The sequence below is a fragment of the Schistocerca gregaria genome, chromosome 2, assembly GCF_023897955.1.
Source record: "Schistocerca gregaria isolate iqSchGreg1 chromosome 2, iqSchGreg1.2, whole genome shotgun sequence".
NCBI lineage: Eukaryota > Metazoa > Arthropoda > Insecta > Orthoptera > Acrididae > Schistocerca > Schistocerca gregaria.
The window spans coordinates 57,852,927-57,868,444 of record NC_064921.1 but is presented as its reverse complement, the minus strand read 5'-3'; the positions used below and the strand labels follow the sequence as shown (position 1 = coordinate 57,868,444).

The 15,518-nt window shown below is 44.0% G+C and overlaps 1 protein-coding gene across 1 annotated transcript in view; it reads right to left on the bottom strand.

Moving 5' to 3' along the window:
- LOC126335636 (uncharacterized) overlaps window positions 1-15,518 on the bottom strand; it is a 785,040-nt gene that overhangs the window by 259,503 nt on the left and 510,019 nt on the right. The window contains exon 3 of the mRNA XM_049999091.1: window positions 12,876-13,274. Within this exon, the coding sequence (XP_049855048.1) occupies window positions 12,876-13,274 (399 nt within the window). The remainder of the gene's footprint in view (window positions 1-12,875; window positions 13,275-15,518) is intronic.

The window sequence follows — 15,518 nt, the reverse complement described above, 5'->3', positions numbered from 1 at the left end:
CTCTTGCAGAGGTACTCTGCCAACATTGTATTTAAATCTTTGAAGTAATCAGTGAAAACATTTCTATTACTCTTATGTGGACTTCCTGTTTCAGTTTGAGGGATTTCACTGCCCAGATTAAATGGCATTCTTTTAGAATGCCATGGAAATTTTTCATCCACCTCTTTTTCTATGAGTTTCGGTTGCACTCTTTGTGCAAGACTTCCCACACATATTTACACACTTTCTTTACTATTTCACACACTGTTGCGTGGGAGATTCTGTACTGATAATGCATATCAATTAGAGTACAACTACTACCCCGGTAAGTGGAAAAGATGGACAGTTGCAGTCAAAGGTGTTGTTTCACTGTTAACTCATCAAACTAGTGTACATTCGTTCAAAAATAAAGACTTTACATTCACCTACTATTAAATCCATAAACAGTGTCATGAACGCTCGTTTCAGCACCGGTGGACTACGCCGTCGGCGAATCCAAAAACCTGCTGCGAGCAAGCGCGGCTGTTACTCGCTCGGGTGCTTCGATTCTAACCAAACCAATGCTAGTGCGAGATATGTGTGTATCAATATAACAGTCTCTACGTGCAACAGCCTTCTGAATGGAAGGTAGCCTGATATGTGTGTTTGCTGTGTTTCTTTGGCGTGTCGCATTTCCGCTAAGAAAGTCACACTACAGATTACGAGACGAAGTCAGTAGTGCGGACTCCGAACGGCTGTGGTCAGCGATTCGACTGCGCTGCTTCCTGGTCGGAAGCAGAAGAAACCGGCCAGCAAAGCACGTGCCGCGTCAATGACGTCTCGTCACTCGACTGACAGTGGCATAGCAATCTTCCAGTGCATCCACCGTCACCGAAGGGTTATCTGCCCTTGTTCTCCACTGTACAACGTCTGAGGTTCTCCTCGATCATTTTGATCTTATTTGAACAACATAGCATAAGTACTGTTTGGCATAAGAAAAAAATCCTTTCTGCCCTGCTCTATGCCTCAGCCGCTTCCTCAAAGTCCTTCTCGGTAGCAGGAATTCTCAGTACATTAGAGGATGGAATAACATCTCCAGATTTAAGTGGCTATTAGTAGCGTACCTACTGTGGCAGTAATATTGTCTACCTTTATTACTGTACGCACTCCTTCTCCTATACATCCTTCTTCCCAACCAGATCTTCATCAGTTCCCAACCGTCTGAGCTGCTGTAGCCTTTTTTAATTTTCTTTCCGACAGAGCTCATTACGTCATAAATAACTTTTGAACACCATAAGCACATTTTGTATCTTCTTTACATTATTCTAGTGGTAGCATCAGAAGCGGTAGCAGTAATAGTGCTTGTGTTAACTTTAGTTATCAGTCAGTACACACGTTCAGGTGACCTTAATTATACAAGAGGCCATCAAAAACTTTCCGTGTGAGTGGACGGTTGCAGCGTATATGCAACGTAGCGCGACTCCGTTACCTTTATATAAGCACCGACACGTAGGCAAGGAATTAGTGTGGCATTCGTGTCTGTCCGACGTGCGAGGTCGTAAATGTGGAAGCGTGAACAATAGCGATGTTGTTACCAACTGCGTTCAAACAGGACAAACGTTTTGTTGTTATTTTCTTTGCTGCCTGGAAGGACAGACAGCGGTAGAGTAAAGAAAGTGTATGGGGCAGCACATCTATCGCAAACCACAGTTGTGTAGTTCTGTGCTAAGTTCATGATAACGCATATTCCAGTATCGGAAATGTTGTAAGGAAGAAGCTACGCCAACTCAAGTAGGGGACACTCCAGCACTGGCCCTCTATGCCTGCTCTCTCTCCGTGCAATTATCATGCCTTCGGATCCATAAAAGAGGACTTGAATGGTCGACGATTCCTGACCCACGAGGATGTGCAGCGGGCAGTTACAAACTTCTTCACCAGCAGAACACAAGGTTCTACCTAATGGGTATCGTGAACCTCGTGCGTCGGTGGGATCATTGGCTCAATACTAAAGGAGATTTCGACTGACTGGCATACTGATCCTGGCCTTTACCGCCTTCGAACGGGAACATATATGAAATCTATTTCATTGTTGTCTGTCTTAGTAAAATTTTTGTTGTTTGTTACCTAACTGTGATGGATAAAAGAAATAATTTGTGTACAAATCCCTGGTGTGATGTGGGAGAGCTCCTGAACGACGTAATATGATCAGGATAAAAAAATAAAAAAATACAATACTGTGCTCAGAGAGTGTAACTGGTAGCGGTTACGGCATATTTAATTACTAAGGCAGTAGATATATTCCTGTTTTTCCGCTTGCAAGCCCATTAATTCAGCTTGTATTCTAGATGGCTGTACCTCCGGCTATCCTCAACACATGTATGTTTCCTTACAATCCAATTTTCTATTCCTAAACTCGTTTTCACTTGTATTCCGCATTTCGTAATTTGCAACGCAAAATAGCAAGGAAATTTCTGGTCTGTGTCACAGTGAACCACGTCAAGGGCTTTCAGTTTTTTCGTCTGCAATCAAAGTTTCGCCATTTCGTAAGTCTCCTCATCCTACGTAGGAGTAGCTTCGTCTCGACGTTTAAACTGTGATACAGAAGATAGTGTTATAAATGGTACAACTGCAAGCCCTACGCAACTTTCAGCTTGGTTAGAACACCTATACCATATCAGAATTCCCCAACGATAGTTACCCTGTGTGGTCAAGCGCGCTTCTGTCACTAGGAACATCACCCCCCCCCCCCCCCCCCCAACATTACGACCTGTTGTGTCACCGCCAGACACCACACTTGATAGGTGGTAGCCTTTAAATCGGCCGCGGTCCGGTAGTAGAGGTCGGACCCGCGTGTCGCCACTATCAGTGGTTGCAGACCGAGCGCCTCCACACGGCAGGTCTAGAGAGACTTCCTAGCACTCGCCCCAGTTGTACAGCCGACATTGCCAGCGATGGTTCACTGACTTCTACGCTCTCATTTGCCGAGACGACAGTTAGCATAGCCTTCAGCTACGTTATTTGCTACGACCCAGCAAGGCGCCATCATCAGTATTATTGATATTGTAAACCATCTATCGTCAAGAGCGACGTTTATCTTTAATGGATTAAAGTTAAGTATTCCACCAGCTACGTCCGCTTTTCTCAATTCTAATTCCCTTGTCATGTTCCAGACCTCACGCCAACCTGCGTGAGGTAAAACGCGTGCATTTCGGCCCCCTTTAGTAACCCTGTGTTGGCTCTTCTGACAACCACAACACAACCATTTGTCCTGTTGTGCTGAGACGAATATTTCGATTCTTTACCACAAATTTAATCGTTTTATACTGAGGCAGTGGGGTATTTATACATATATTTTTTTCAAACTGCCGGTGACGTGAGCGACGGAGACTGCAGAAAAACAGTGTCGTACTTATTATCAACAACGGGTGCATGGTTGCGTGTGTTGGAGGAATGTCCGCTTGTTGGGACATAAAGTAGGAGGGAGGCCGTTAAGTTCGAGGTCAGCGAAGGCATAAGGTAAACCCTACTGTTTTTCCTGTGTGAGAGTCGTGTCTACGACATCAATTACATTGGTGACCTGGGGGCAGCTAACGTTCTCAGAAGTCAGCCTCTGAAGGAAAGCCAACGATTTTCGGCATGGAAGAGCGAGCCACCAACACACGGACAGTGCTGGAAGCGTCCATGTGACAGACGGGCCACTGCCTGCGACGGCTTCCCAATGAGCCAGTGACGTCACTGTCGCCGCAGCGAACAACGCTGCAGTACGCATCTGAGCCCTCAGTGAGTAGCGAAATCCTGACGAAATAGTGCTTCTTTTTCTTCCACACCCATATGGTTTCTATTTAAATGGTTTAAATTGTAGGACATTTCCAGGGGCAGATGTGGACTCGGACCACAATCTATTGGTTATGACCTGTAGGTTAAAACTGAAGAAACTGCAAAGAGGTGGGAATTTAAGGACATGGGATCTGAATAAGCTGAAAGAACCAGAGGTTGTACAGAGTTTCAAGGAGAGCATAAGGGAACAATTGACAGCAATGGGGGAAAGAAACACAGTAGAAGAAGAATGGGTTCCTCTGAGGGATGAAGTTGCGAAAGGCAGCAGAGGATAAAGTAGGTAAAAAGATGAGGGCTGCTAGAAATCCTTGGGTAACAGAAGAAATATCGAATTTAATTGATGAAAGGAGAAAATATAAAAATGCAGTAAATGAAGCAGGCAAAAAGGAATACAAACGTCTCAAAAATGAGATCGACAGGAAGTGCAAAATGGCTAAGAAGGGATGGCTAGAGGACAAATGTAAGGATGTAGAAACTTATCTCACTAGGGGTAAGATTGATACTGCCTACAGGAAAATTAAAGATACCTTTGGAGAGAAGAGAACCACGTGTATGAATATCAAGAGCTCAGACGACAACCCAGTTCTAAGCTAAGAAGGGAAGGCAGAAAGGTGGAAGGAGTATATAGAAGGTTTATACAAGGGCGATGTACTTGAGGACAATATTATGGAAATGGAAGAGGATGTAGATGAAGACGAAATGGGAGGTAAGATACTGCTTGAAGAGTTTGACAGAGCACTGAAAGACCTGAGTCGAAACAAGGCCCCCGGAGTAGACAACTTTCCATTAGAACTACTGACGGCCTTGGGAGAGCCAGTCATGACAAAACTCTACCAGCTGGTGAGCAAGATATATGAGACTGGTGAAATACCCTCAGACTTCAAGAAGAATATAATAATTCCAATCCCAAAGAAAGCAGGAGCTGACAGATGTGAAAATTGCCGAACTATCAGTTTAATAAGTCACAGCTGCAAAATACTAACGCGAATTCTTTACAGACGAATGGAAAAACTGGTAGATGCGGACCTCGGGGAGGATCAGTTTGGATTCCGTAGAAATGTTGGAACACGTGAGGCAATACTGACCTTACGACTTATCTTAGAAGAAAGATTAAGAAAAGGCAAACCTACGTTTCTAGCATTTGTAGACTTAGAGAAAGCTTTTGATAATGTTGACTGGAATACTCTCTTTCAAATACTGAAGGTGGAAGGGGTAAAATACAGGGAGCGAAAGGCTATTTACAATTTGTACAGAAACCAGATGGCAGTTATTAGAGTCGAGGGGCATGAAAGGGAAGCAGTGGTTGGGAATGGAGTGAGACAGGGTTGTAGCCTCTCCCCAATGTTATTCAGTCTGTATATTGAGCAAGCAGTAAAGGAAACAAAAGAAAAATTTGGAGTAGGTATTAAAATTCATGGAGAAGAAGTAAAAACTTTGAGGTTCGCCGATGACATTGTAATTCTGTCAGAGACGGCAAAGGACTTCGAAGAGCAGTTGAACGGAATGGACAGTGTCTTAAAAAGAGGATATAAGATGACCATCAACAAAAGCAAAACGAGGATAATGGAATGTAGTCAAATTAAATCGGGTGATGCTGACGGAATTAGATTAGGAAATGAGAAACTTAAAGTAGTAAAGGAGTTTTGCTATTTAGGAAGTAAAATAACTGATGATGGTCGAAGTAGAGAGGATATAAAATGTAGACTGGCAATGGCAAGGAAAGCGTTTCTGAAGAAGAGAAATTTGTTAACATCGAATATAGATTTATGTATCAGGAAGTCGTTTCTGAAAGTATTTGTTTGGAGTGTAGCCATGTATGGAAGTGAAACATGGACGATAACTAGTGTGGACAAGAAGAGAATAGAAGCTTTCGAAATGTGGTGGTACAGAAGAATGCTGAAGATTAGGTGGGTAGATCACATAACTAATGAGGAGGTATTGAATAGGATTGGGGAGAAGATAAGTTTGTGGCACAACTTGACTAGAAGAAGGGATCGGTTGGTAGGACATGTTTTGAGGCATCAAGGGATCACAAATTTAGAATTGGAGGGCAGCGTGGAGGGTAAAAATCGTAGAGGGAGACCAAGAGATGAATACACTAAACAGATTCAGAAGGATGTAGGTTGCAATAGGTACTGGTAGATGAAGCAGCTTGCACAGGATAGAGTAGCATGGAGAGCTGCATCAAACCAGTCTCAGGACTGAAGACAACAACAACAACAACAACATAGTTTCTGTGCTCTATTCTCTCTACTGCCTGTGCATTGAAATGCTTTGGGAATGTACTCAGTTTTCACCAGTATTCAAGTATTTATAAATGCTTTTTAGACGACCAGTCCAAATAATTTGATGTGAGTTTCTATCCACATTAAATTTTTAGGTTAATCAACGTCACATTACAGCTGTACAACGCGTAGAGAGGGATCGAAACGATGCTCTTGCACCCAGAGCATTTCCATATAGATTAATGAATGCGGTTATCCTCTTCGGGGAGCTGTAGAGTTACATTAATGAATTAGCTGTATTCTCCGCAATTATTTCAGCTAGCCATACGTGGAAATATTATTATTATGAGTAATTAACTGATCGCAGGAGAAGACCGACAGACGGTACTATCAGACTCATTCCTTCGCGAAACAAACAGTGGACGGGCGTCCGTTGTTAAGCGCTTGAGCTCCAGTTTCCCACGTTCTTTCGTTCTGCTCATTTCGTACGTGTGGGAGGGTATATTTTGTTGCCCGTCGCTGCACTCAACGTACACTGTCGGAATTCCACGTTATTGTCGGTGCATCATTTACACTACCTGTCACTGACTATAATAAGTATATCCGCAAGGGTCTTCAACTTATTAAGCGGTGTGAGGATACTCAACTTACATTTCACTGTCAGTCGTACCTGGTAGTGTTTCCTACATGACGAACCTCCCACAGTGCGCCAAACAATTAAACTGTCACTTTTTTCGAACCTCGTTATTTTCTCCCATTGTTACTCAGCAGTCTGAAACTCGGCTCAAACGTTCCTCCAGTCCTCCTCAGTAATGGTGCAGAAGCGTGGAGACCTCCGACGTCACACTCATACTCGGTGGCACTTCAAAAAGCAAGGTGACGAAACATGCGAAAAAAACGCCATTGGTCAGTTCATGTAAACTAGAAAGCAAGTTAACGATGTGACATTGGCACAAAATTTCATTTCTGCCCTCCCACCCCTCCACGCCCCCTCTCATCACCAAGTTCCCACCCCGACTCACCTCGATGTGTCACACGATCGGAAAGTCTGTACAGCCCTTTCTCTTATCCACATCCTATCCCCCTTCTTGATCCCTCAGTGATGAAGCTCAGAACCGCGACGCCCAGCGGCGAAATTAATTAGTTTCCTTCTACGTGGTCGAGGACATTATTTCAAACATATCGCCGCTCAGAATAGACACTAAAGAGGCTCTGAAGGTTGGGATAAAAGGTATCAATTAATCGACTCTTTCCCCTGGAGCGTTAATTTACACACGTTTCACTCTCTAAAACTACAGTTTCCAGTGGTACGTGCAACATAATGAAATCTTGACAACTTTTGACGCTTATGACACACCCTGGACGACTCAACCACCCAGTTAGGATACCGTGGTGCTGCAACTCCAATGAACGCTATCTGACCCCCTTGTAATGTAGTGAGACGGTAATTCTTACTGTGGTATACAGGGAGAAACACTAGAGACCGTCGAAAACCATTCGATGGTACTTGAACGTGATCCGAAGCAACAAAAGGTTTTTATGGTTTTCAGCCCGCCTACTTCACGCCGTCCTGTGGCGTGATCATGCAGGTTGTGACATTCTCACATGCGTGAACAAAATAGCAAAGGGTCCCTCTACGACATCTAGTTCATGAACACCGTCTGTGTCACCCGCAACCTTAGTTGAGCTCTTTAAAATGTACCTGTATGTACAGAGACAACCTTATTGGTGATAAGCATTGAGTCTATTTTTTTAATAAGTTTCTTTGTGGTTAGTGTTCTTTGCCTGCATGTATATTTGTATGAAGCGAGGTATAAATTAGCCGATGCGTAGGGCAGTGGAGACAGACGAACCTCACACATTTACATTCATTTTTAGACTTTTCTGCAGGTCCAGGCCTCTCAAAATCACATAGCGTGGCAATTCTTAGTTGCAGAAGCATGACGCCTGTTTCGCTAAAGATTGTAGTGCTTTCACCATCAGCAAGAATTATCGCTTAACCGTGACTTTAGTTGTGCTTAATTTCAGAAATACGAAGAAGACAAGGTAACGAAGTACAATATCATTCTCCTAAAATTATTATTATTTTTGTGTGGTGCCTCACTAGCTTGCTTGGTTTCTTTACGCTGAACCAATATGCTGTGTGTTTTTTAGTGCGATAGTGAATTTGTCTTTGGGGAAAACATTAGTTTTGAACAGTATGGCGAATCATAGTGTGTCGAAAAACGTGACCTGTGTGACTATATAATATTGTTAACCTGACATAACGCCACCGTCTTGGGACATAATGGATAACACATCTTATTCCAAACACCATATGGGCGCGCGTATAGTTGAGCGGTAATAATAATTTGTTAAACACATGATTCTGGAGACAGCGAGATTTGATTGAAGGTTTAAGTAATGAGACTGCCTGAATCAGGAATTGCCTGTAACTTCTGTGTGCAATTTTCTTTCATTTATGAGTAACTAAATTAAAAGCAATCATCAAGTCAAAGTTCAAAATGGTTAAATGGCTCTGAGCACTATGGGACTTAACATCTTAGGTCATCGGTCCCCTAGAACTTAGAACTACTTAAACCTAACCAACCTAACGACATCACACACATCCATGCCCGAGGCAGGATTCGAACCTGCTACCTAGCAGTCCCGCGGTTCCGGACTGCAGCGCCTAGAACCAAGTAATTTTATATTAACATGTACTAATGTTAAACTGGTGATCAGGGACTTACGCCACTATTCCTCCAGTCTTTTCTGACGTAATGGCAAAAATGAAATTGTCACCGGCGTATCCGGACCGTCACCCATCCAAGTATTGGCTCTGCCCGACACTACTTAACTTCAGTGATATTACGGGAAACAGTGTATCCAACTAGGCACGGTCGTTGACAACTTGTCCAGTTGCAAAGCACACACAAAACTTCAGAAGAGACAATTCATACTTGGACATTGTCATAGGAATTTATTCAGGATTATCATATTTTGACAACCGCAGGGAATGTTCACACGTTCACTTCTCACACAAGAACACGTGGTAGTAGTCACTAACCACGCACTAATTCATGGTGTCTAGATTAGTTTATAGCAATTACTTTTTCCACTCCTTGTTTCCAATCAAATTAAAAAGTCAAATTTTGATATTATTGTAGCTATCGGCAGACTATTCCGATGTGAGAGACAGTATTTTATTAATTCTGTCCAAGAAAAATAGAAACCAAGTTACATTTTTTTTAAGATTTTTCTCGTTGTAAACTGCTGTGTTTTTACCTTATGTGGGACAAAATTTTGTTTAATGTTTACATCTGTCAAGCCATTTGTTTAATATAGCACTCCTGCAATATACTTCAGGCCAAGTATTAATCTTGCAAACACATGCACGGAACAAATATTCCTACCATTGTAATAATTGTTACCTTTTGGCGACACAAATAATGAGAATAACAACCATATGTGTCATAGTCATGGTCATGCCATGCCTTTAATTAGGAATCAGTAAGGCAGTATTATGCCTTCCAATTTGGTTTGCCCTAATGTACAACTGTAAGGAGTCGTTTACTCGCTTCAGTGGACTTTTGAGGTACCTTAATTTCAAAATGTCCAAGTTATGTGATGAAAGAGTTTTGCATTGTTGGATGCTATTACTACAAAATTTCCGCTGTGTAATGATGTTTGGTTTGTTATGATGTTTGGTATGTGTGGCACTAAACTGCGCGGTCATCAGAGCCCCTACAAACTCCCAATCCGTACACAGTTCAATATAGCCACTTTTACGAATCATGATGGAATGATGAGGACAACATAAACACCCAGTCCCCGGACAGAGAATATCCTCAACCCGGCCGGGAATGGAAACACTGTACCCGTGATCTAGAGGTAGAAACGCCAGCCACTATACCACGAGCTGCATACGAAGGCTAATGATGAGATGATGTACTGTTACTCCCACATACCGCTAAACTATATTGTTTCATTTTCCGTGCATATTTATAATTTATGTAGCACGTTGGTGCAGAGTGTCTGAGGTGAGTAAGCAGCACCTGCCTCTTCTGTCGGCAGAAAGACCGTCGGTGAATGTCATTGGCGTGAACAGGGCTCACTTCGTGGAGAATAAAACGTTTGCAGAACTGGGACAACAGCCAGGTCTGCTGCTACTGAAAGAGAGGCTGGCGGCTTCACCCCCAGGGGTAGCGTATGCCACACCTGCTCTACAGTCTACACAGAATCAGAGCGGCATTCCTCCTTTTCTGAGCAGCTTCAAAAAATATGTTCCATGACGTCACCTTACCAGTGTGGGAGGATAAGTTGCGTTCGCTCAAAAACAAAACGTTTACCTAATAGCACTGCATGGACACAGCTCATAGTGCATAAGGCTGACCAATGATGAAGTCGCCAAGTGCCAACTTAGTGTTAAAAACGTTCATCTTGTAAGAAAATTTATGGAGGTTACGTGTGATTTCCTCTGTATTTTCATAAATTTAGCAACAGTTCTCTCCCGTCACATTGCCAACAGCATCCCCTTCATGTAGGGTTACGAGAGCAAAGAATTGAGGGTCGTCAGCTTGCATCTTGGACACTCTCCTTCGTCGAGGGGACGGCATTATCTCTGGGTGACATTTGGTGCTGGCTAGCACGTGCTGTTTAAGTGCATGCGTAGTTGCCATGACCATCCACATTCTTTACAACTAGCTACTTACTTTCATTTCGTTGCAAGTTCTGTTTCTCATTTTGGGTGTGTATTTGTGCCTCCTTCATGTAATATTGTACTCGATTACGCGATGCCGAGATAAGAGGAACTTATGCGCTGCCTCTATACAGACTTCCATAGTTTTTTGATAACGCTCCCATACCATCACCAATCATGTTAGTGCCCTTTATTATTATGTTTAACTACATATAAACTTTTCCCTGTTTACCTCATTCCGATTCATTACAGTTAATAGAGAAAATAAATTGCATGTATGTACATAGTGTTTGTTCTTTCGAACATGTCCGACCCTTGAACTTTTCCAATAACTTGTGCTCATCTTGTTTCAGTACAATTTTAGGTATTATGTTACCAAGACGATGAGCATTCCATTCACTTGTCTTGTATGAGTAACTTCTCCTGATACTCAGTGTCGAAGCTATCAGCATTGCGCTCACTTGTCCTGCATAAATATGGTATACTCTCGAGTGTTGCTGCACGAAAGCAATGAGCATTACATACTGTTCGGCTTGCAACGCTGCACACACACTAGAGGCCCACAACAGTTCAGTGAACTGTATATGAAAGTCAACTTCTCAAGGTTTTGCAGAGGAACCAGGAGAGAATACCTGGAGACTCGGTTCCCGAAGGAGCGAGACATATTTTGCTGCAAGCCTGCAGCTGGTTAAAATAAATTAAGACACATTCCCTGCAATGCAGGATGCCTGAGAAGCGGATCAAGACAGATGCGGGCAAAAGTTATGCAAGGGCCGCCTGTAGCGAGGGTGGATTTCGAAGTGTGAGGGTGGTTACCTCGTGTTGTCGCCAGGCGGGGTGAAATGTGAATCAGATTGATTCAATAGAAATGCAAGGACACAAAGGTGTAGATGTTCCACTTACTTCACGGTACGGCTGTGAACTTGTTGTGGCCTAAGTGACCTCACTCGATACAGTATAAAAAAAAGCATGTGATGAGAAAGTATAAAAGACCGTACCTTCTACTCAATGTGATTGAAATCTGGGAGCCACCATCTTTACAGAGAGATCCACGGCGGTCCACAAAGCGACGTCGTTGTACAACCAGGCAACACTACACTTCGCCTCCAGTATCGACAGGCCTACAGCTCGTCCTATGTCCAGTGCTGTGGGCTCAGGGCCTGTAAGCAGGTGGGGCCTACTTTCAGCCGCTATCAGCCTTCTTCCTTGGAGGTGAAGTGTTTGACAACAGCTCCGCAGGTTCGGGTGTACTGTCGCTTTATATCTCAGCTCAAAGTGTGGGGGCTCCAGTTAAGGGCTGTATTCCACTGCAACGACCACAGTAGAAATCCACGCTTTCCGAAGCTTCCTGTCCTGAGTTGCAATGACACCCCCAAATAAAACTCACACTACCACAAGCGCCGTATATCAGCGTTCCTGCTGGGACTGACGGACACCTGCTACACTGGTGTCTTCTCACTCGCCGCCTTCAGCACAAATCCTGGCTGATCTTGCCACTGCAGTGTGTCGTTACAAGTGTTTCAGCTTTTTCTTCAGAAAGATGTGTGACTAGTAATGATATTTCTCTGAGAAACCACTGACAAGCCACCACTTTAACTCAAAGTTGCCACTCTTGAGCGCATCCGCGCTAGCTTCCATGCATTGATTGCTTTCCAGTGAGACTCACTCTTTTTCGTTAAATATTCATTTTTGTATGCAATTCTACAACATAATCACAATCAGAGGCTCTGTAAAAAGGATCATATTCGTCACCATTTCAACACATTTTACACACCACAGTGTTTTGTCAAAGCAAAAGTATAGTATACTCGTACAAACAAACACCACCTGGATCGCAACTTTTTACTACCGTCCACCGATTATCTTTAGCTGTAGATCAACAAAGCGCAGTTTGCCATGAGAAAAGTGCACTTTATCATCAGCGATTTTTATACCACTGTTGATAAATTGCAGTTCGTGGCGCCAAACCTGAAGATGGTCTCGAGTGCAGGTTGAAACTGAGAGACGGTGAAAAAAGTTGTAATCCAGATGGTGCTTTTTTCATTGTAATAGGAGAGATCACTCTCCACAAAAAATATGAAAGTTGAAGTGCCTGCAGTGCAGCCTACCGACGCTTGTCCGCCTGGCGCGGCTCACGCTGTGGTGAGTGTATGGCGGGGCGGTCGGCCACTCACCGGTGACTGCGAGCCGGTGCTGGGCGGCGCGGCCGGGCAGCGGCCGGTGCGACCTGGCGTCGCGACGCTCGCAGCGCCACACGCCGGCGTCCTCGAGGCGCACGCTGCTGATGCGCAGCTGGCCCGTGTCAAGCGTCGCGTAGCGGTGCCCGCCGTCGCCACCGCCCCCGCCGCCCCCGATGCCGCGCCACGGGCCGCCCCCGCTGGGCCGGTGGCGCCAGTGCGGGGTGCCCGGCGGTGGCGCGCACTCCAGCACGGCCTCCTGGTGCAGCCGCACCGACACCTCGCTGCTCACTTCCGCCTCCTCCTCCTCCTCGGGGACCGCGGGGGCGGGGCCGGCCGGGGGCGGCAGTGGCTGCTCCACCGAGCCGTCGTCCGCCGTCGGCGCCGTCGTCGCGTCTGCAACAGCCGGACGCCACCTGTTGCCCGCTTACCTGCCTCACGATTACAGCCAAACTGAAGCGGTACAAACATTGAGCTTACGCGCTTGTACGTAGGGACTTCAGAAAGTAAAATACACACGTCATCCTACGTTACGGCCACCGCGCGAGTCAAGAGACAGTACTCGTCCCGGCTTTCCTGCGAACCCAGTCCTGGTGCGGTACTCATAACAGGTGCACCATAGTGTCGTAGTCAAACTTGAACTACATGGTTCAGTGCCATTCTTGTGGGAAAAACGTGAAAACTGCACACAGATTCACCGTGAGATTCTGACGGTACTTGCACCAAATGAAGTGTCGCATCGAGCTATAGTGAAATGGTGTCAACAGTTTGACTTGTTACCCACCAACTGCGGTGATGCCGATGGAAAATTCGAGATCCTGCACAGTGCGATTTCCACATTTTCTTCAAGATGAAAGAATATCTGGGGAGGAAGGAGACTTTATGAGGACGTGAATGCTGCGGTTCTCCAACGGTTCCGCGATGGAGGAGAGGATTTCTGTTGTCGAGGAACTGAACAGCCGGTAGAAAATTCGGATTGTTATTTATACAGAATTGATGACTGTGTTGAAAAATAGTGTGCCGTCCTTGTGTCACTTTGAAGTGAACTGTAGCTTTCAATAAAAGTTATTTGGACTGACATAATAATGCGTAATTTAGTTTCTGAACCGCCCTGGTTCAAAAATGTTCAAATGTGTGTGAGTTCCGAAGGGACCGAACTGCAGAGGTTATCGGTCTCTAGACTTGCACACTACTTAACTAACTTATGATAAGAACAACACATACACTCATCTCCGAGGGAGGAATCGAACCTCCAACGCGAGTGGTTGCGCAATCCGTGACCGCGCGGCCATTCTGAGTGGCTAGTTCCTTGCTATAAGAGAATACTCGTTAAGGGTGCTTTCTGTTTATCCTTTTGCACAGCACAGCACATGAAAGAGTCAGAGAGTATTCACTATATAGAAACATCGTAGAGTTTTAGAAACATCGTATAGTAGATGTTAAAGATAAAATGTCGACCTCCAACTTTGACAACAGACGGCTACTTGCTGCAGCTGCCAGTAACGATTCAGTCTTTGAAACGAACTGTTTTGTGGACCTGTCTCTTAACGGTACCCGTGGAACTGCGTTGCGATTTGTCGTACGTGACAAAGGAGCATGGGGCGGAGAACGGCTGAGACGTTATCTTTGAACGATCGAGGGCACTAGCATTTGCCGCTGCTGTAGCTAGGCGTTGACTAGGGACCGTCATTGTTCATTCAGGTCATGCTTTCGTTGTGTTCAGTAGCGTGTGCCCTTCGTCTGTGTCAAAAACGATATTTTGAATTATGTAAATAAATCTCCCGTTATCATATCTAAGATAAATATAAGTAGTTGTATGAAGAAAAACCTTCAACTGTATTTTATTTTCACGCGGTTTGTGACAGCATTAAAGACAATTACGAAATGATACGGCAGTTCAGGAATGGCGTTTCGGCGACAGGCATGGTCAGGGTATCTTGATACTTAAGTTTTGGTTTTATAACACGTTAATTGTTAAGGAGCACTCTACATAAATGGAAAAATATTCCGTTTCGTGCTGGATGTGGAAAAAGCCGTAAGAATTACTTTGTATGTGAATCATTACTGGAACTACCAACAAGTGGTAAAAAAGCATTACACCCTGTAGATAAAATGTTATGGCATACCTAATATTAATTGTATTTATTGATTAATGCGTGTGATGTCAGTTGTATTTGCAAGATTCAGGATGTAACACCACAGCTCTTATGCTGTATGGATTTATTTTGCTTTTGTTTTATTTAATGTTACATCGTTGAGCTTCTGTAAATATGTTTCATTGAATAGATGTCACAAAATTGTATAGTCTTTTCTTTGTTTAAAACTTTGATGTTATGATTTGATTCTATGCAATGTAGTGTATCGGTCATTTGAGTTCTTTGTCTCATTTCGAGGGAACAAAACGTACTGTATATAATTGTAATTTTGTGTGAATAATTTTTGGTAGAAAAAATATGTGCAAATGTTCTGTTTTATTTATTGTATTTGTTTGCTGTTATGTAAACTGCTGATCCTCACTTAGCGTTCTTAGTTAGTTTGTATGTAAAAGGTGTTGTAGTTCCCCTCGGAGACCGAACTGTGTAGCACGCGCAAATTGTGGTTGGCCCATGTAGAAAAGGTGGAACTGAGAGCCAGTCGGGG